Raw genomic sequence first — 22,381 nt, forward strand, 5'->3', positions numbered from 1 at the left:
GGGTTGTGCGTTCGATTCCGGTCGTTAGTAGATTTTCTGTTAGGTACCCAGATAACAAAATGCGCGTTGTGTGCTGCTAATATCATCTGCACGCGTGCCGATTTATCCGCACTATGCGCGTTCACTGGACCACTCAGATGCGTCATCATATGCGATCCATAACTGTCGCATATTGTGATGGGCACATGCGTGACGGTATAATGCGAATAAATTATATTTATACTTCAGCCTTATTTGAATTAAATAAAAAGAAAAGATTATTGACATTAGTAATTTTTTTTAAATTAAAATGTTATTTATAAAAACGATTTTAATTTAATATTTCAGTACAATTTTGGAATTGAAATTGTTAAAAACTTCCAAATTCTTTTTTTGAGGTTATATCTAATACAACAAAAATATATATGTACTTTAAACAAATTAAATTTAACTTTCTTATTTTGCTGCAGTACTAAAAATTAAATCCACAATAATTCCTCACAATAATATCGCAATAAAAAACAATAAAAAATGAAATCACAATAAAAACTTATTTTGATAACACACCACAAACAATGCTGTCGCCATTATAAAATGTGTGATTGCCGATACGGGTGGTTGCGCATCATTAATTGCGTGCGTATTAAGTGCAGTTCACTGCACACGCATTCACAGCATTCGCACTGTGGATGGTAAAATGCGTATGGATTGACTCTTCTAGCGAGTCGCACTTGTGAACGGAACATGCTTATCATTTTGTATCACAGGCGCTTACGAAATGCAGTTCACAACACTCGCATTATTACCAGCGTCACAGACGATAGTAAGATGCGTATATGAACCGACTCATCTGGTAAGTCGCAGTTAGTGCAAGAAACATGCGTTTAAATGCGACGCACGATTGTTATCTGGGTAGGCTATCATTAAGTATAAATAAATGTTTAGAGTTTATAATGTATGAATTCTGAGTGCAACATCAAGATACGTGGTGCTTTAAGAAAATTTAAAAACTAAAAGGTAAACTATATAAATTTTTTTAAAATAAATTTTCGGTATGACAGAAGTCATTATACATTTCATTGTCAGCTTTAATATTTATATACAGTATAGTAATTTACTTTATATTGATTCAACATATTTACTATATTGTATTAAGAATATTTCAATGAAAATATAAGGATTAAATATTTCATAGAAAAGCTTTGTATTTTAAGATAGTATTGTAATTTATTTCACATTGATCCAAATTTTATTTATATTTGTCTTTATTTTCTTTAAACTTTATTGTAATTGTTATGAATATGAATTTGAGATACAGTATTGAAACATTTTTAAAAAGTGACTCTTGTCCAACTTTTTCATACAAACATTAAAATATTCTTTAGACTTTTTCTTTCCGTGTACATCGCCTGGGTAGTTTTACGTGTAGACCTCCCAAAACTGGTATACCTCCACGGTCCCCCGTGGGACACGGGGCCGAGATACGCTCGGCCAACGTCGACGGAAAGTTGCATTTACAACCCCCCGTCTACCCACCCCACAAGCAACCAACGGGGATTACTCATAGGGACCCTGGGTAGGGGCCGGGACCTCTCTAATCCCTGGTTACTCTGCAGGTAACCGCCCGAGTTGAGGACCTGCAACTCACTCAGTCAGGCGTTAAACACCCCTTAGGGTACGGTCCCATGATGAGCAGAAAACACAATGCAAAGCAGAATTTCGTGTGAGTGAAAAGGATAGTGATATCTGACTATCTCTCTTGCACTCACGAAATTCTGCTTTGCATTCTGTTTTCTGCTCATCATGGGACCATACCCTTAGTGATCGGATTTTTTTTTGAGAATCGATTCTTATAAATTAGTCGATTCTAGGAATCGAAGAATCGATTCTAGCAAGGAATCGTTTTCGATTCCATACATTTTTTTTAAAATTATTTTTTTTATATGTAAAAATTGTATTTCTTAGGAAACATTTATCATTTAATTAATTTTTGTATTTGTTATTTGGTTTTGTGATATTAATGAATTAAATTTTTTGCTATTTTTCGAAAAAGTTTAAAGTAGAGATTTAAATTTACAAAATTCTAATTTTATAAGCTGGTATAAAAAAAATAATTTATGCAATTTATATGTGAAAACAAATATATTTTTAACACTTTTAACTTTTCTATAATTTTTTTACACGTATAAAAAATATTTATATAACTAGTTTTTCACATTTATGTAAATTAACTCTAACTCTTTTCGTATCGTTAATTTTTCCACATTTCGAAGTTTATTGATAAAAGAAATATTAATTGATTCAGGTGCTGACCTGAAAGCCTATTTCTCCTTTTTGTAATAATTTGGCCTGCCTTTGAGAACAGTCTTTCGGATGGAACCGAAGTTGCCAATATTGGCAAATATTCCATTGCAACTTCGTACAAGTGCGGATACGTTGGTTTCATTGTAATCCACTCTTCGAAAGGGTTCGTGTTTCTAGAACATACCGGTCGGTTTAAATACTGCCTTATTTCAATTGCAATTCCACCCGCACTATCTGAATCTGCATTTGTTAATTGTTGGCTTTGTAATTGGTCATGATATGACCATATGCTGTTGACGTCATTATTATTAAGATTTTCGTCTCTCAAACAATCTTGGGCAACTTCTTTGGTCCTATTTTTTAGTATCGTATCTAAAAAATAAAATAAATAAAAATTAATATTTTGTATTTTAATTTTTATAATTAATAAGATTTTCTGCTAAACTTCATCTCTAAATCAATTAATTAAAATTATTTTCTAAAAGTTCCTCTAGAATTCAATTATATTTTAAAATAATTTTTGATAGATTTGTTTATAGTTATTTTTCGCATTATAAAAATCAAAATAAGTTGCACTTTTTTTTTACTAATAATTGTGGTATTTTGATGCAATGTTTGGAAGAAAAATCGAAAAAGTCGCAATTTTTTAAAATATGTCTAAAAAAGTATCGATTTTCTTAATTTTCCTGACAATAATTCTGTTTCTCTGACATTTCCTGACTTTACTGACATATAGCCACCCTGGACTTACTAATGGCGCCAACAGCAGTTGCAGCAGAAACAGCATTTTGAAAATGCAGTTTTTTAAATCTTGGATCGAGAATTGTTGCCATTGCAGCTACTTTAATATTTTCTACTGTCCTAAATCTTTTTTCCAAGTTAGTTAACAATGTTTGTTTAAAATTAAATGAAACGGGATGCGTTGCTTCGTAATTGTTGATACTCTGAAAAAGGAAACAATTAAAAATATTATAAGAGACCGTTAAAATAATACGTAACGCTTTTTGGGACCTAAATTTCCGGAAAATAGTGTTACGTATTTTTTGAACGACCCTTAATCTAAATTATATTTTAATGTAATATATTTTTGAAACGGATAATAATATGAATATACTATTTACTTTTTGAAGAAGGGAAATCAGTGGTATACACTTGCTCAATGTAACCGACTTCTCTGAGCAAATTTCCTTCGTTACTTGAGACATAGGTTTTAAAATATCTCTAATCTCAATGGCAATTTCTTCTTCCTCAGGTGTCAACATCATTGGGGGTTTTCCTCTTGTCGACTTTTCTCTGGAAACTTTTAACAATACTCTTCCAATGAAATCGGACAGTTCCAAAAATCGATCGAGCATATCGAATGTGGAATTCCACCGTGTTTGTACTTCTTGTATTAGTTTTAAGCACTGGTTTTCATTCCTATTACATTCTTTCCTCTGTAAAGCTTTGAGCTCTTCAGTTGCTCTATCACTTTTGCGAAAAAAAGTAACAATTTTTTTTATTTTTCGAACAACTGTTTTCAGGGAACTGATGTTATTATTTTCATTCCCCTGATCGTCGTCTGAAAGGTCATTATCGTCGTCGCTGTTTTCGGGCAATGAATCCTGATTATTTTCAAGGCTGCTTTTCCTTAAGGGGTTACGCCACCCTGAAATTTTCAAAAAAATTTATTTTTTTTTTTTGCTTAATTTCAAAGTTTATATTCTAACGAATATTTTGAGATGTCGCCGAAGACAATGTCTCACTAATTACAAAAGTTATGGTCATTAGAAGTCAGCGCGGTGGGGACGCGCCGAGAGCTGCTGGAAGCAGCGACTTTCTATTTTCGAATGGTCTAGGGGGCCCTTTCATGATTTAGGAAGGGTCCTTTTCATTGTATCCCTTCCATTCTTAAATAAAAAAAATTATGGCCCAGGAATTGCTGATTAAATAGTAAATTGAAAAATTTTCAAGTTATAATACACTAAAGTTCATTTTTTTCTTCTTTTGCGTTTTTCTCGAAACCACAATTTTCGAGACGGTGTACACGATAACTCAAAAACTATTCAATCGATTGACTTGAAAATTAATATACATCTTCCTAAATAGATTTTCCACAGAGTGACGTGGGATTTTTTTGATTGAATAATTTGAAAATTTTTTATCCAATTTTTTATACGGTAATTTTAGCCAAAAAAAAATGTCAATTTTTGAAGTGCTTCCATTTGCGTAAAAAATTTTTTTTTTTAAAATGGCTTCGTCACTCTGTTCAAAATTTATCACTTTTTAAGAAAAATATTGTTTTACTTGTTTCTGACAAAAATTGAACTGCCAATCATGTACACCATCAAGGAGTGCTCCGGAAAAATTGATCCACGCCAATAGTTATATCTCCGCCATTTTTAATTAAAAACAATTTTTTTTTAAATATTTATAAAGCTCAATATATGTACTAAAGCATCAATAAATGTAAAGAAGTCCTACCTGAAACAGTTTTATCAAAAAAATTCCTAAAAAACCATCCGATTTTCATGCGTTCAGGGTGGCGTAACCCCTTAAATTTAAGGAATTTTGTGCTACAATGTTTAATGAGTGGGCAAAGCATGCGATATGCTTGTTATCACCAAAAACAATTTTGCAAGCGTTGACAATGTTAGCCGCATTGTCGGTTAAAACTGCCTTGACGTTGCCAGGTTGTATGCTCCATTCGGAAATTAGATCCTTTAAGATCACGCATAAATTTTCAGTTGTTTTTCTTTCAGCCATGGGTTTGGCTCCAATTGTCACAGATTCTATTTCGATTCCTAAAAATTTTGTGTGCTATTATTATTATATATATATTCTCCATAAGTATAAATAAAGTTTTAATCTAAATATGTTTTATCAATTTATTTTATAAAATTTCTTAATTAAAATAATTTAGGAATTTATTATTGATAATATGTTTATTTACCATTAAGATAGTGAACCGTTAATCCCAGATAACTTTTAGTAGACATTATTTCCGTCCAAAGATCCGTTGTAATAATTAAATTGTTTTTTGTTTGGAGAATTTTTTAAAATTTTTGTTGGAGAATTTCATATTTCTGCTCCATCATCAACGTAACAGTTTTCTGACAGGGAGGTTTATACAAGGGTTGTAGGATTTTCACGAACTGTTTAAATCCTTTTCTCTCTGTGAGAGATAAAGGTTCATTATCGTGTGCGATCATGTACAGCAAGGCATCATTCACTTCCCCACATCGTTGACCTCCACCTGATACATATATGTCAAAAATAAAATTATTACTAATGACATTAATATTTTATTTAATAAATTTAATTAAAGCAATAATATTATAACTTACGAGAAAAAGTTGCAGTTCTTTCTAAACATCGATCGAGAGGCCCATTAGTTTTTTCAGTTACGACTGATATCTGAGAAAAAAATTGTCAATTTCATACGTATAATATTTAATTGTGATGTTTTCGCGTCTTTATTACTGCAATGAACTGATTAATTTTAGGTTATTAACTTAATTTAAAAGTTACATGTTCAAATAAAAAATATTGGAATAGTAGGTAAAAATTTATTCACACAAATACATTCGGACAAGTAATTTCTTAATATAAGAATTGCTATAATGTTTCGAAATCAATACGATTTTCTCCCCAGGAAGTCTCTATAAAATTATACAAAAAATAAAAATACAAAAAACACTAAGACGTTAAATAATAATTTTAAAAAAACATCAAATAAAAAATAATAAATAAAAATACAGAAATAATAACAATAAATTATAGTTTCTGCGACAAATAACACAAAATAAATAAATAAATGACAAACAAAAAATATTTTCAACAATTTACACTATAAAAACCACTAAAATAAAATAAATTGAACACGTATAAACTTTGAAGTCAAAATTAAAAATAAACTCTAAACATTACAACGATTCCTTATAAAGGTTAATGAAAGAATAAGACAAATCAAAACAAAAATAAGAATAAGAAATAGAGAAAGCAAATGAGAATTTTCTTACGTTACATTATTTGTTAAATTATTATTTAAAGTCTTCGTGTATTCTCATTATTGGTTTCTGCATTATTATTAGTTTATTTATTTATTGTTTAATGTATTCGTATAAAAATTTTTTTTATCTACTATACCAAATAAAATCAACTCAGACGTAAAAGTTTATTCCAAAAAATATCTTTCAATGCAAAATAATTTTGTTTTTAAGATAAAACAATTAAATTGAATACATAAAAGTTATATACTTAACCTCCTTTTCACTCTCCTGACTGTTACTGTCGTTATTTTCGTTTTCAGTTGACGAAAAACTTTCTGTCCTTTTCCTTTTCTTCGAAAATGAAAGCAGATTTATTTTATGGATTGTTTGTAGGTGTTTAGATAACGAAGAAGTGCTTTTACAGAATTTTAATTCTACGAGGCACACTCCGCAACGCATCTTATCTCCTTTATTTATTTTTTGAAAATAATTCCAAACTTCACTTGGCGGCATTTTGGAAAAGCAATTTAAGACAAGAAACTTTGCCAAATTCCAAGTAAACACTGTGACAAGAATGTGATTATACCGGTTATTCATATACCACGTGTACAGATTAGCGCCAAAAAAAGTAAATAATGAGTAATTTCAGTTTTCGGACCAATCACCATAAACATGCTGTTGGGTCAACCAATAACGGCATATTCAGAGTATGCTCACAGCAACTCTTGAAACGCCCAATAAATATATCTCTGCGCAGACAGCAGACGTTGAAATTGTGACGTAAGAATCGATTCCTCTCGATTTTCTTTAGTATAGAATCGATTCCAAAGAATCGATTCTTGGAAGTCGAGAATCGATTCTTCACAGGAATCGGACTCGATTCTACCATCACTAACACGCCTCGAACTCAGCATATTGAGCTTTCAACCACTGTCAAGAGGGGAATGGAAAAACGCTTTCAAAGCATAAAATTTCTTTACCACCTCTGATAAAGATAGGCAATGCCTGAAATGCAAGAAGACTGGTGCCCAATGAAAGGGAGAAGCAGTTAGTTGCAGTCGTATTGACCCCGCCAATACCCCATTTGCTGGAGATTGACAAGGGCAAGCCTCGTGTACTACCAGCGGGGACCACGCGGAGGTTCTGCTTCCAGACCGAAGTCTCACCAGACCCGTACGAGACGGGCGTAATGTGTTCGATAGTCACTTAGTCGTCTCTTAAGCAGGTTCTACATGGGATGCCCGACACGACAAGACGTGCCCCCTCTGCTCCATCTACCAAATGCTTTCCCCTCATCACGTAGGAGAAGTTGGTATTGGAGAGGGGGCCCGTTTCACGTGTCGGGTATCCCATGTAGAACCTGCTTTACGACACGCAGTTGTGACTGCGGATTGCCTATTCTCTTGCCGGGTCAAACACGGCCCCATTGTCGGCGTGTCCCATTCGAATCGACGACACCAACAATGGGCGAAGGTTGTCGGTCTATATTAGACTTGCCGGGCCGACACGGCACTGCCCATCATCATCAGTATGCCAACACTCTGCAAGATAGCCAGGGCGAACCGAGGACTAACTGCAAGTGTTGGCGACCCTCCGAGCCCGTTTTAGTTGCCTTTTACGACATGCATCGGATCACAGGGGGCCTATTCTGCGCCCGGGTCCCCCACGGGAGTCTTTCCGTGTACAGAAAAATCGTGATTTAAAGATTGGTATGATAACACAGGCACATAAAAAAAATATTTCTTGACCCAGAGAACAGACCCATTTTCCCGCTACCACCCTCTTACACTTCCACATGGGAAAGAGGGGGTTGGGATTTCAGATTTCAAAAAAAGTCTAGTAGGGTGTCCATTCCTATGTTTTTTGGGTCGCTGAAAACGAAAAAGACCAACGAAAACAAATGCGTCCCTCCCTTTACCTCCAAGAACGTCCTAAATACACCCCTGGAGGGGATTAAAATTAGGTACAATTTTCTCGAAAAGTCGAATACGGTGTCTATTCTTATGTTTTTTGGTTCCCTGCAACCGAAAAAGACTACAAAAAAATTAGTCCTCTCCTTCACCCCCTAGCACTCTTTTACTACCCCTAAAGGGGGTAAAAATTTACGGTTTTATGAAAATTATACACGACTTTTCATGAAACCGAAAAGTTTAACCTCCTCCCTAGGGATACTTAGGGAGTGCTAGGGGGTGGAGGAGGGAACGAATTTATTTTTGGTGGTCTCTTTCGGTTTCAGGGACCCAAAAAACATAGGAGTAGACACCACATTCGACTTTTCGTGAAAATTGTAATTTTAACCCCCTCTAAGGGTGTATTTGGGGCGTTCTAGGGGGTAAAGGGAGGCACGCATTTGTTTTTGTTGATCTTTTTCATTTTCAGCGACCCAAAAAACATAGGAATGGACACGCTACTCGACTTTTTTGAAAACTGAAATGCTAACCCCCTCACTCCCGTGTGGAGGTGTAAGGCGGTGGTAGTGGGAAAATAGGCAATTAAAAAATTTTTCATGGCCATATTCGGTTTCAGCGACCCCAAAAACTTAGAATTATAAGGATCTGTCCTCGTGGTCACGAAATTTTCTTTTGTGTGCCTGTGTAATTTCCGACGGTAGTGTACGTATATTTTATTTTTGTATAATATTGACCAAATTTTCGAGTTAGGAATTTTCGAAATTTTGGATTTGTAACTGTAGACATATCTAAAAAGTTGTTGACATTTTGAGCCCACTTGAGATTTTGGTCTTGACTGCGAAGGGGTTGATATCAACAAAGTATCGAATAAATTTTCTTTCAAAAACTTTTTACTGAAAAGTGTATCTTTTTATAGACAATTTAAAAAAATTGACCTCAATATTTTTTACCAATAAAAAGTTATGCAGTTTCAAAGAAAAAAAGTTGAAAAATTTCAAAGTTGTATCTTCTATCTTTATGAATATATATTTCCAAAAAGTTTCACTACTTTTTTAGTTGCATGAAATTGCTTCACTATTCTTTTGTGTGACGTCAACTAATTATAAGTGGTAAGGAATGAGAAAGGAGGGGTGAGTTGGGAAATCGACTCTCACACTTGCAACCATGTGTATTTTACCGAGTTTCTTGTTGGAGAACGCTGTGCACAATATTGATTTGATTGTGTCGTCATTTATTAGGTCGTGTTTTTTGTATTTAACAACAAGCCCGGCATTCCAAGCATGCTGGGCGATGTGGTACAAAATTGATACGTTGACGACCCACCGAAATAAGTTTAGTAATATAATCTTCAAATTATTAGTACAAATTATTATATTACTCGCAAGAGTTGCCCTATATTGTAAGTCTGATCAACAAAAGAATCACCATCATCTATATTAAATAACCCCTATAATTTAAAATTAAGTCACCCCAGGCGTTAAGGTCACTACACAAAGTGAGAGGTCATTTACGAAGTCCTTTCGCGCTGATAATTAACAGTTTTTTATTTTCTTTTAAATTAAATTTAAATATTCAAGTTTCTAAATTTTTTATGCTGGCTTAAGGTTATTGATGTGCCTCCACCACTTTGGGCTTAATATCTATCATTTCTTATTGTGTTATAATTTGGGAAATTAATCGAATGGACTTCTCTGAGTTTAGTTTCGACAATCCAAGCTATGCCCACGTTATATTTTATAATGGTTTAAAGTAAATTAAAGCGCTCTGTATTGTGAATTAGTGAGTTTACGTTTATTGATAATATACGGAGAGTTCGCCATTTACAACCCGGCTGGACGTATAATGTCTAATGACTCTCTAATTCTCCAGTTTTAATTTGGTTCTTTAATACGCAACCTGCGCAGAAAACAGTATTTTCTGCTGCTTCGCTCTCATTTAAAACACCACAATCGCCTGGGTTAGGTTTGATGTTACATTTTACACATCTGTATTCCCGGTTACAAAGTTTTGCCACATGACCATATATTTGACAATTATAGCATTGTACCGGTCATTTCTTCGTATTTTACTCCAAGAAGAAAAGAAGTTAATTGGTTTAAAAGTACTTCAACACTCATCAGCTAGGTCTCTTAGAATGCTGTTACACTTAACTGAACCTAACAGGCATGGGTGGAAAGTGTGGATGAGCTAAAAGCATATAAGAAAGTATAGTATATTACGCTCTGCTTGGGCAAATTTTTTCTAAACTCAGTATTTTCAGACCTATAAACTAGGGGAGATTAGGAAATTGTGGGCCACTTCCATTATTTAACAATATTTAAAAGTTTGATCATTCAATTTTTTTTTCTTTTGTTCGTCTAAAGTAAATTTTTCATAAGAATTTCATGACTTTACAACGCTTTACAATTACCTATAAGGCGTTAACAACAACCACCTGAAAAATTTCATTTAAATATTTCTTTTGGGCGTTTATGTTTTATTGTTTTTACAAGGGTTTTCAAGAATTATACTTAAGGAAAATATTTTTTTAATTATTGTGTGGCATTGGTACTTTGACTCCAAAAAGAAATTTTGCATCACATTTAAATGAATAAATAATATAAAGCTTTTTGTAAAATGAAGCATTCGGGGAATTGTGGGCCACATTTTTTGGGAAAATATTTGTTGCTTGTTTTTGTCGATTTAATTGCAAAATTGTATCAATGCAGGTATACATACATAATACTTTTTCTTTTCTAATTTTAAATTAATAATTATAAAATTTATAACTTTTTTCATATTTCGAACCATTTAATAAATTCATAATTATTTTTTATTTGGAACTTAATTCAGGCAATGCCCCACAATTCCCCAACATTGTTAAAACTCATAAAAATGAATTTTTTTTGGTAAAACTCAAATTTCTTTTTTATCCCACATGCACAAAAATGGCGCTTTTAGATAGCTGACGACAGGGAGTAAAGTCACTCATTTGTTCGACCATATGAAAATGGCATTTGTGCATTAGGAATAAAAAATATCGTAAGTAACACGGGAATAAAGGCAGCCAATTTGTTTACGATGATTTTTGTGACACTCGTTCCGGTCTCGGGGCGCCTACGGCGCCCTCGACCTCCACTCGTGTCACAAAAATCACTGTAAACACATGGCTGCCTTTATACCCTTGTTGCTTAATATACTATTAGTTAAGTGATAATTTTAAGAAACTGACTATGATATATGCTAAGTTATACCGCCCACTGACACAAAAAATTTGAAAAAATCAACTTGTTGACAGCGGAGTACGACTATAGTCCTAAAATTGCAAGCATTTCATGCTTTTTGGTGCTGAAACTCTTGCTACGCATGGTGCTAATGGTGGTTGGAAGGGGAAGAGAGGCGTGGCCAAATCTTGCGTTGCAAGAGTCTCAGCACCACCCCGGTGGCATTGCTCATTTTTTCCATTGTATGAAAAGACATGAGAGCTGAAAGTGTCCACCAGCTGGCGCCAGCTATGCACGGGCCCTGTTTCAGTTAAAATGCATGGGATATTGCAAAAAAATTAAATTTTCACTAATTAAAATTAATTAAATCGTATTTCTTTGTACACAATATTAATATAGAAACTTTTTAACATATTTTTTGATAGTTATAGCCTTATAAAAGAGTAGAATATTTAATTTATAACGAAATTTTCATCTCAGTTTTAGGCGGGAATTTCAAAAAATATTAATTATTATTATTATTTATTATAAATTTTTTTATTTCTCATCTACTCAATATAGTTTTAAAATATTAATAGTAGTAAATTAAAAAATAATTATAAATAATTATAAAAACTTACATATTTTTGAAAATCCCGCCAAAAATTTAGGTAGAAATTTCGTTCTAAATAAATTATTCCACGCTTTAATAAAGTAACAATTGTTACAAAATATGTTTAAAAGTTTCTAGATTCATTTCATGTAAAAAAAATATGATTGAATTAATTTCAGTTAAAGAAAATACAATTTTTATGCATTATCCCATGTATTTTAATTGAAACAGGGCCTGTGCATAGCTGGCGCCATCGGTGTCAACTTTCAACAGTTGGTACACTTTCAACTCATCAATGCCACCGGGGTGCTCAGCACCAAAAAGGATGAAACGCTTGCAATTTTGGAATGCTAACAAATTTTTGAAGATAATAAAATTTATTAGTCTCCAACCAAAAGAAAGGTGCCCATACATCCCTCTTGCTGAAAGCACTCTACCCAGTAAAAAAAATTCGATACACGGACCGCGGAGTTCGTATACGAGCTCGGTAGCTCGTATGAGAAATATGAGAAATCTCTCATACGAGCCTTTTCCGTAATTAGAAGTGTATAGATGCTTGTATACGAGGTGACTTTTAAAGCATTTTTATTAATGTAACACTATTTTAAAGTAAATGTAGATAATAGAAATGAATTTTCTCATCTAAAACAAAGCTAAATTCATAAAGGAAATGAAGTTTTAAGAAAAAAAGAATAATTTTGTTCAAAAAATTTATTCACACTGAAAAAAGGTTAGAATTTGATAATTCCTTATTACTCTTACTTACCGACATTAGATATTACCGCTAATACAAAATCGTGCTTACTGCATCCGAGAAATATCTAATGTCGGTAAGTAAGAGTAATAAGGAATTATCAAATTCTAACCTTTTTTCAGTGTGAATAAATTTTTTGAACAAAATTATCCCTTTTTTTCTTAAAACTTCTTTCCCTTATGAATTTAGCTTTGTTTTAGATGAGATAATTTATTTCTATTATCTACATTTACTTAAAAATAGTGTTACATTAATAAAAATGCTTTAAAAGTCACCTCGTATACAAGCATCTATACACTTCTCATTACGTAAAAGGCTCGTATGAGAGATTTTTCATATTTCTCATACGAGCTACCGAGCTCGTATACGAACTCCGCGGTCCGTGTATCGAATTTTTTTTACTGGGTATTTGATGCTGTCTGGGAGAGGAAATTGGCGGCTGTAGCGGCGAGACGCATGATTCCCGATTTTCCCCTATGGGAAATCCACACTTCGATCTAAGATGCTAAGCGGGACGATTTTTCGTTATGCTTTCTATGGGGAATCTACATTTCGATGTAAGAAGCTAAGCGGGACGTTATTTTTCGTGAATGTCGAATATTCGACATTTGAACTAAGCTAACTCGAATGTCGAATTTTCGACATTCGAACTAGGCGAAAAAATTCGAACAGTTCGGTTCGAATTATTTTGAACAGCTCTACAAAAAATATATAATCCTTCAAGTAAATTTTTAATAACATAAGTTATTAGTTTTTAATTTCACAAATAAAATTCAAGTTAAAATTTGCGAGATTATTTATGATATACTCCCAAGAAAAGTACCTACCCTATTGAAAATCCCCGTACAAGATCTTGCACATTTTCCTGTACAAGTTCAGTATCAGAACTTATACCATATCTGTCAAAGAAAATGTACCATAGCAGTATACGAAATTGAAACAGGTTCTTGTGCAACATCTTGTATAAGAAAAATATCCCAAGAATTTGGAACAATGCACATGTACAAGAAAATGTACAAGAACATCCCTGGTGAAAATTTCGGACTAATTCCGGATTAAATACGGACAGAATATTACGGATTAGTCCAAAAATTGTACAAAAAAGGTCCGAAAATGATCCGCGTTAGTCTGATATTAATCTGAACGAAAACCTGAATCTGAAAACACTCCGATGTAATCCTAAATGTCTACGAATTGAGTCCGTAATTAGTCCGCAATAATCCGAATTTATGACCGGTGAAGAATTCTTCTAAAATAAGTACGGAATTATCAGAAATCAATATGTAAAGAATACGGAATCAGTCCGCAATAATCCGAAGTTAATATAGTTAAAAAAACTTAATCCGTAAAATGTCCGAAGCAATCCGAACTCTGTAAGCAAGAAATCCGATATTAGTCCGCAACAATTTGAAATTAAGTGTTGAAAAATCCTATTCCGAAACAAGTACGAAAACTGTATGCAACGAATTCGGAAATTGTCTGCAACGATTGAGATTTAATCCAATTGAAAGACATAATCCGAAACAATCCGAAATCTATATACATACTAAGTATCCGAAAATTGTCTGAAATAATCCGGATTTAATCCAATTAAAAGGCATAATCCGAAACAAATACTAAACAATCCGCAATATGTATGCAAAGAATCCGGTAATAGTCAGCGGCAATCCGAATAATATTCGATCAAAACACCCCAGTCCGAAAAGAAGTCTTATAATAATATGGAATTTGTAAATATATATATACAATCCACAGACAGTCCAAAACAATCCATATTTAATCCAATTCAAAGACTTAATCCGGAATGATTTTGGTCAGATAAATTCAAACTATAATCATAATTTCGTAAGACAAATACCTGACCATAACCAGATTAATTCCGGACTTATTCGGACTATTTGCAAGTTGCGTATTACCAGACTAACTTCAGACTAGATCGTACTAATTCCGGATTCACTGGTTATACACAAACCTATTGAGTTTGGATTTATCCGAACTAATTCTGAGTGACGAAAACCTGACCATAAGCAGACTGTTTCGGATTAGCTGCGGATTCACTGGTTAAACCAATCGGATTACTTCTGCATTTACTAGTTGCATATAATCTGACTAACTTCGGACTAAATAGAACTAATGACGGATTCAATAGTTATAAAAAATGGTATTGATTTTAAACTTAATTCAGGGTGAAAAACTCCACAATAAATCGTATTGTTGCGGACAAATTTCGGATTAGTCCGAAATCGGTCCGACTTTTTATTCAGGGTATTTACTTATGGTAAATAAAATATTTACTTTTGCAGTCAATTTTATTTAACACTAGTATTATTAGTTATCTTTTTTAATATTATAATTAACACTCATGCGTTAGTTTTTTGCCATTTCTTTTCGTGGCACTTGATAAATTCTATTATGAATTTGAAATCCTATGCGAGCGTGGTATAGTGGTTAGTGTATTCGATTTCGGTGCGATATAATGTTAGATAGGTGTAGGTTCGAATCCCCAAGCGTTAGAAATTTTAAGTTAATGTAAATAAAATTGCGATAGGTAAATCGAAAAATATGTTGAATGTACCATAAAGTAATAATAATTAATATGTGTAATAACTTGTATTATTTTTTTTTTATTAACATTTTCTAAATTGTCCGGACTAAATTTGGACTATTTCGGACTAATTCCAGATTCACTAGTTTTTAACCGCACTGTTTTTAAACCGCACAAATTTTGGATTAGTCCGAAATCTGTCCGGTTTTTTAACCAGGGATGCAAATGTGCATGCAATGTACGTGTACAGGTTCCTGTGCACGTATACTTTTTTCCTCGCAGAGAGTCTCTAAAAACAATGTTAAACATTTCCTTATATTTTGCATAAATAAAAAAAGTAACAAACGATAATAATACAATATTATCTACACATGAACTTAGACAGGATCTTATTGTACAAGTACACATTCTTGTACATTATCTCGTACAATAAATTGGACATAAACATTTATTCAAAAGCGTAAAAAAGCAAGAACATTTGCATGTTCTTGTACATTTTCGGTAGAGGGTCACTTTTACCAATTTATTTTTTTCAATCTTTTTTTCCAAAAATAATTTTACCAATAACCAATTTTCCCAAAATTTATACTTTCCAAAAGAAAAATTTTCCAAATATATAGTTTTTGGAACATTTTAAACAAAACACATTATACTGCCAGCAGCAAGTTCATGTTGTTACAAAATTAGACTTCTTCGCAAGAATTCAATTCTTTTCCTAAATAATAGAATTCTTCACAGAAATTCAAATATTTTGATAAATTTTTGTAATATTCCCTTATAAGAATTGATTTATTTTTAATAAAGGTTTTATGAAATTCTCATTCAGATTTAAATTATTTTAATAATTAATAACATTATTTGCAGAAATTCAATTATGTTTAAAAATGTTTAAAAATACTCTTCAAAATTTCAATTATCTTAAAAAATAATAAAATTTTTCAAAAGAATTCAATTATTTAAAAAAAATGTTGATAAAATTCTAAGTAAACATTCAATTATTTTTATTAATAATAAAAACTCATCATAAAATTTCAATGATTTTTAATACAATTTTAATCGAATTCTTCAAAAAATGTAATTCTTACTCAATAAGTTATTTATTTTTATATTTAAAAATGAATTTCAGTAAATATTTCACATATTATTAAATTTAAATAATTGAATATTAAAAGCATTATATCATGAATTTTTAAAAATAAATGAATTTTGAAAGAGATTCAAATATTTTTGGAAACAATATTTTTGGTAACATTTTTTTTGGTAAAATCAGTTTGGAAATGTAAATTTTTGTAAAAAATAAAATTGCAAAAACAAAACTTTGGAACTGATGGTTTGGTAAAAGTGTCCCCCATTCACATTTTCTTGTACATGTTCATTGTTCCAAATCCTTGGGGTATTTTTCCTATACAAGATGTTGCACAAGAACTTGTTTCAATTTCGTATGCTGATATGGTACATTTTCTTTGACAGAAATGGTACAATTATTTTTACTAGAGGTGTAAGGTTATAGTTTCTTGTCAAGTCAATTATTTATAAACATCACAAAAGCTTTTCAATCAGATCGACGCTGATCATCTTCAGTGTTACTATAAAAAATTAAATATTTTTAAATTAATTGTTATCATTCTATAAAGAGGCAAATTATTTTATATAATACAAAGAAACCTATATCAATATGGCAAATTATTACGATGCTGACACAGAGGCTAGTTCGCCCAACTATTCTAAGTTTATTTATAAAATGGTTGGGCAAAATTCGACAATGTCGGCATCGCGGGAGGAATCTCAAAATGTTCTTGATGTTTTCAAATTTTCTTTTTAATTTAATTTAATTTATTAACTAGCAAACAATTCGCGCGCTAAAGCGCGCGGCTAACTTCTTACTACCTTTTTTAAATATAATTAGTAATTTTAAAAATAATAGAATTTAAAAATTTTCTAATTTAAATTCATGTTGAAAACACTAAAAAAATCAATTTTGAAATAATTACAAATAATAATTAAAAAAAAATAAAATTCTTCTTACAAAATTCAACTATGTTCAAAATTTAAAAAAATTCTCGTAAAAATCCCAATTGACTTTATAAATAACAAAATTCTTCTCCAAAGTTCAATTATTTTCATAAACGTCAAAAAAATTATTGTCCTAATTTTAATAATTTTCAAAAAATTTTCTAATTTTAATGATTTTCAATATCTACACCGAAAAAAATCTCGATGGTATTATTAACTATGACCCTATAGTTAATCTTAATCTAGTAAAAGTAATAAGGATTCCTAATCATTATGGTTAGGATCACTAGGTTGATTCAACAAATTCAAGCCTGGCAAAAACAACCCTGCAAATCCTAGTCAAATTGACCAGGATTTTAGTAATTTTGCCTATTTCCATAATGCGCACGCGTCCTCTTCTGTTCTGACAGTGTTTACCTCTATATCTTTCGCGTCATTTATCGTGATTTCGTAAAACAATTTTTCTGTATCCCTTTGCCGAAAGTACTGTCTTCCCGGTCTGATTTGGCTCCGGGAATAGCGACTTTTGTGGCCGGCTCGACAGACCCAACGAGCGCTCTGATTGGTTACAAGAATTTCAACACACGTACATGTTAGCATAGCAACCACACAAACACGTTACTTACAGAGCTCACGTTTTGAAAACAACTGACAGTCATCAAAATAATGCATGAAATTTCTTATTTTCTTTTATTTTTTATTATTATATTTTGTATATTATTAAATATTTATTTGTAAAAGAAAATTTATTGTTTACTATTTTTTAAATTTTACTTCCAATTATTTTTTACTTATAATTTTTTTTCATGCCCGCCCCGACCAGCTAAGTCTCGGCTTCGCCTCGACTTTGCAAAAGTCGGGCGGGCAACTTATTCAGCTATTTTATTATTCAAACAATAATTATTTAACGTACTTTCAGCTGGGGATACAGAAAAATTGTATACGACACACGGCCAGAAATTTGGATAACCTAGCGAGCGTGATATATAAAGCCTCGGCCTTATATATCACGCCGGCCAGGAAATCCAACTTTCTGGCCTAGTATCGTAATATACTATTTTATCATTACTCGCGTCTATTTTTTGTACATAAAATGGAGTTCTTACATACATCAAAATTGCTGGTTTCTCGGAACCTCTGGAAATATAGATAGTCCATGTTTTAGAAAGTAAACTATTTAATTATATTAGTCAATTCTTTCTGACTTTTTTGGTTAGGTTTCAATATAAATCGTCAAAATTTTTACGCACATGGTGACAACATTTTTACTATTTTAATCGCGCAGTGTGTTTGAAAATTTACCTTTGCAATAATTTGTGTATTTAATAGTATATTACGATACTAGGCCAGAAAGTTGGATTTCCTGGCCGGCGTGATATATAAGGCCGAGGCTTTATATATCACGCTCGCTAGGTTATCCAAGTTTCTGGCCGTGTGTCGTATACAATTTTTCTGTATCCCCAGCCGAAAGTACGTTAAATAATTATTGTTTGAATAATAAAATAGCTGAATAAGTTGCCCGCCCGACTTTTGCAAAGTCGAGGCGAAGCCGAGACTTAGCTGGTCGGGGCGGGCATGAAAAAAAATTATAAGTAAAAAATAATTGGAAGTAAAATTTAAAAAATAGTAAACAAGAAATTTTCTTTTACAAATAAATATTTAATAATATACAAAATATAATAATAATAAATAAAAGAAAATAAGAAATTTCATGCATTATTTTGATGACTGTCAGTTGTTTTCAAAACGTGAGCTCTGTAAGTAACGTGTTTGTGTGGTTGCTATGCTAACATGTACGTGTGTTGAAATTCTTGTAACCAATCAGAGCGCTCGTTGGGTCTGTCGAGCCGGCCACAAAAGTCGCTATTCCCGGAGCCAAATCAGACCGGGAAGACAGTACTTTCGGCAAAGGGATACAGAAAATTTATTTTCATTTGAATGTCATAAATAATTAAAAATAAATAGTTTTTGACAAGTGTATAAAATTGTGTACTCGAAATGTATAAAACATCATCTGATTAAGTATTGTATTTTGACTCGAAAATATATAGTGTCTATTAAAAAATTAAAACCAAGTCGTGTTTAGTGTAGTGGTTATCGTTCCGGGTTTCAAAGTGCGTATTCGTTAGGTTCAGGTGTTCGCGTCCCCCCTGCGTCAAATATTTATTTCATAAGTTTAAATTAATTCCAAGGAATATAAATACAAAGTCAAATATAAATATGTTCAAATACGATAATTAATTTTTTTCTTTTAATTAGTTTTTCTCTTTTATTTGATAATAAGAATTTGATTAGCAATTTCAAATAATTATGATACACAGTGTAAATCTAATATTATTCTCCTAGTCAATTTGACTATTTTTTCCTGATTACATTGACTAATTTTCCTGGTCACTTTAACTATGCTTGAATTTTATTACTTTGACTAGGATTCTATAGTTGGCTCCTCTCGTAACTAGGAAACCTAGTCAATTCCTGGTATACGGGTCCTAGGCATTTTTTTCGGTGTACTATTTTAATAAAATTTCCCAAAAATAATTCAAATTTTAATTACTATTTCACTAAAATTTCACAAAACAATTCTATTATTAAAAAAAAAATGTTAAAAAATTCTTTTCAAACATTCAATTAATATAAAAAGTATTAAAATTTTTTCTAAGAATTCAATTATTTCCAAAAATAATTAATAATAATAATAATAAAATAATATAATAAAATAATAATAATAAAAAATAATTCTTTTTATAAATAATTAAATTTTTCTAGGTAATTCAATTATTTTTTAAAATTTTAACAAAATTCTTCACAAGAATTCAATTATTTTCATAAATAATAAAATACTTCTGACGAATTCAAGTATTTCAAAAAATAATAAAATTCTTGTAAAGAATTCAATTATTTTTATAAATACCCGTGTGGAAAAAGCCCCCATCAAGCCCACACGACGTGAGGGCCCCCGGCGGGGGCCGACGAGGGCTGATCCATGTGGGCAAATCCATGAGGGCCACGCCGAGGGCCCGCATGGATTGCCCACATCATTGACTTGCAAAAATTTCTAAGTCTAAACCTCAAATAATTTTTTATTACTTCAAAATTAATGTTTAGAATGATTATAAACAATGAAAAACACATATTTCACATAAAATTATTTACATTTTTTTGAAAATATTGAACTCACATGGGGGCAAATCCTTGAGGGCCCACACGAGGGGCCCGCATGGATCGCCCACATCATTCACTAGCAAAAATTTCTAAGTCCAAACAAAAAATATTTTTTTACAACAAAAAATTAATGTTTACAATCATTTTAAACAATGAAAAACTCATTTATAACAAAAAATTATTTACACTTTTTTGAAAATATCGAACTCACATGAGGGCAAATCCTTGAGGGCCCACGCGAGGGGCCCGCATGGATCACCCACATCATTTACTAGCAAAAATTTCTAAGTCCAAACAAAAAATATTTTTTTTCATAACAAAAATTAATATTTATAATGATTATAAACAATAAAAACGCGTTTTTAACAGAAATGTTTTGACATTTTTTTAAAAATATTGAACTTACATGAGGGCAAATTCTTGAGGGCTCACGCGAGGGGCCCGCATGGATCGCCCACATCATTGACTTGCAAAAATTTCTAAGTCCAAAAAAACAATTTTTTTTTACAACAAAAAATTAATGTTTATAATGATTTTAAACAATGAAAAACACGTTTTTAACAAATATTTAATGTTACTTTTAAAAAAATATAAAACTCACATGAGGGAAAATCCTTGAGGGCCCACGCGAGTGGCCTGCATGGATCGCCCACATCATTGACTTGCAAAAATTTCTAAGTCCAAACAAAAAATATTTTTTTACGTAACAAAAATCAATGTTTATAATGATTTTAAACAATGAAAAACACGTTTTTTTGTTATGGTGTATTAGTGTAAACAATGTTTTATTGAATCATCAAAGCAAGTCAGCTAGTGACCTACTATAAAGAAATAAATTTCAAGTAGGTCCCTTAGCACAGTGGTAAAGTGTTTGTCTGATAGTCCGTAGGTCGTAGGTTCTGTACCCGCGTGCTTCGGAATTTTTTTTTTTGTCACGATTTAATTAAAAAAAGTAAAAATCGTTTAGTAACAATGTTATTTATTAATAATTGAACTTGATTATTATTAATAAATAATTAATTTATTAACTTAATTTTGAAAAATAAAGGTGAGGGTAAGTCGAGGGCAAAGATGAGGGCAAACGCGAGGGCCACGCCGGGGGCCGACGAGGGCGCTCGCGTGGATCGCCCATGCGGGCGCCCTCATCGATCAGCATGTCGTTTCCATGAGGGGCCTCGACTGGATCACCCACGTGGGCCCCTCATGGATGTGGGTGATCCATGCGGGCCCCCGGCGTGGGCCGACACCACTTTTCCACACGGGTAAGTAAATTTTTTTAGGGGATTTCAATTTTTTTTATAAATAGTTAAATTTTTCAGGGGAATTAAATTATTTTTAAAAATTTTTTTAAAATTCTTCATAAAAATTCAATTATTTTCATAAGTAAGAAAATTCTTGTGAGAAATTCAATTATTTCAAAGATCTTAATCAATTTTTTGGAAAGATTTCAATTAATTTCATAAAAGTAATAAAATTCTTCTGCGAGAAATTAAATTATTTTCAAAAATAATAAAATTGTTTGCAAAATTTGAATGATTTAAAAGATTTTAATCAATTTTTTGGGCAAGAATTCAATTAATTTTCTAAATAATAAGATTTTTCTGAAGAATTTAATTTTTTTCAATTAAAATCGATGCAAAAATTCAATTATTTCTATAAATAATAAAATAAATTGTAGAATTTTAATTATTTTTTCATACAATTTTAAATGAATTCCGCGAAAAGTGCAAATATTTTAAAAAAATTTTATTAAAATATATTTATAAAATAAAAAATCTGATTTAAAAACAAAATTCATTTTTTCGAAAAAATTTTTGAATAAAAATAATAGAATTTTCAAATAATTGCAGAAATTCAATTATTTGAAGAAAAAATTCTTGTCCTAATTTCAATAATTTTTAACAAATTTTCTAATTTTAATGATTTTCAATATCTACTATTTTAATAA

The 22,381-nt window shown here is 31.6% G+C and overlaps 2 protein-coding genes across 3 annotated transcripts in view; one reads left to right on the top strand and one right to left on the bottom strand.

Moving 5' to 3' along the window:
- The window catches only part of LOC122502419 (PHD finger protein 14), a 60,003-nt gene that overhangs the window by 11,294 nt on the left and 26,328 nt on the right, over positions 1 to 22,381 (top strand). The window lies entirely within an intron of this gene.
- Positions 2,173 to 22,381, bottom strand: part of LOC122502421 — a 36,354-nt gene continuing 16,145 nt past the window's right edge. The window contains exons 3-8 of the mRNA XM_043612462.1: positions 6,528 to 6,817; positions 5,610 to 5,679; positions 5,216 to 5,518; positions 3,405 to 5,066; positions 3,035 to 3,227; positions 2,173 to 2,655 (exon numbers count right to left, since the gene is read on the bottom strand). Of these exons, the coding sequence (XP_043468397.1) occupies positions 2,231 to 2,655; positions 3,035 to 3,227; positions 3,405 to 3,638 (852 nt within the window). The 5' untranslated portion in view covers positions 3,639 to 5,066; positions 5,216 to 5,518; positions 5,610 to 5,679; positions 6,528 to 6,817 and the 3' untranslated portion in view covers positions 2,173 to 2,230. The remainder of the gene's footprint in view (positions 2,656 to 3,034; positions 3,228 to 3,404; positions 5,067 to 5,215; positions 5,519 to 5,609; positions 5,680 to 6,527; positions 6,818 to 22,381) is intronic.

Source organism: Leptopilina heterotoma, unplaced genomic scaffold, assembly GCF_015476425.1.
Source record: "Leptopilina heterotoma isolate Lh14 unplaced genomic scaffold, ASM1547642v1 Lhet_228, whole genome shotgun sequence".
In the NCBI taxonomy this organism is placed as follows: Eukaryota; Metazoa; Arthropoda; class Insecta; order Hymenoptera; family Figitidae; genus Leptopilina; species Leptopilina heterotoma.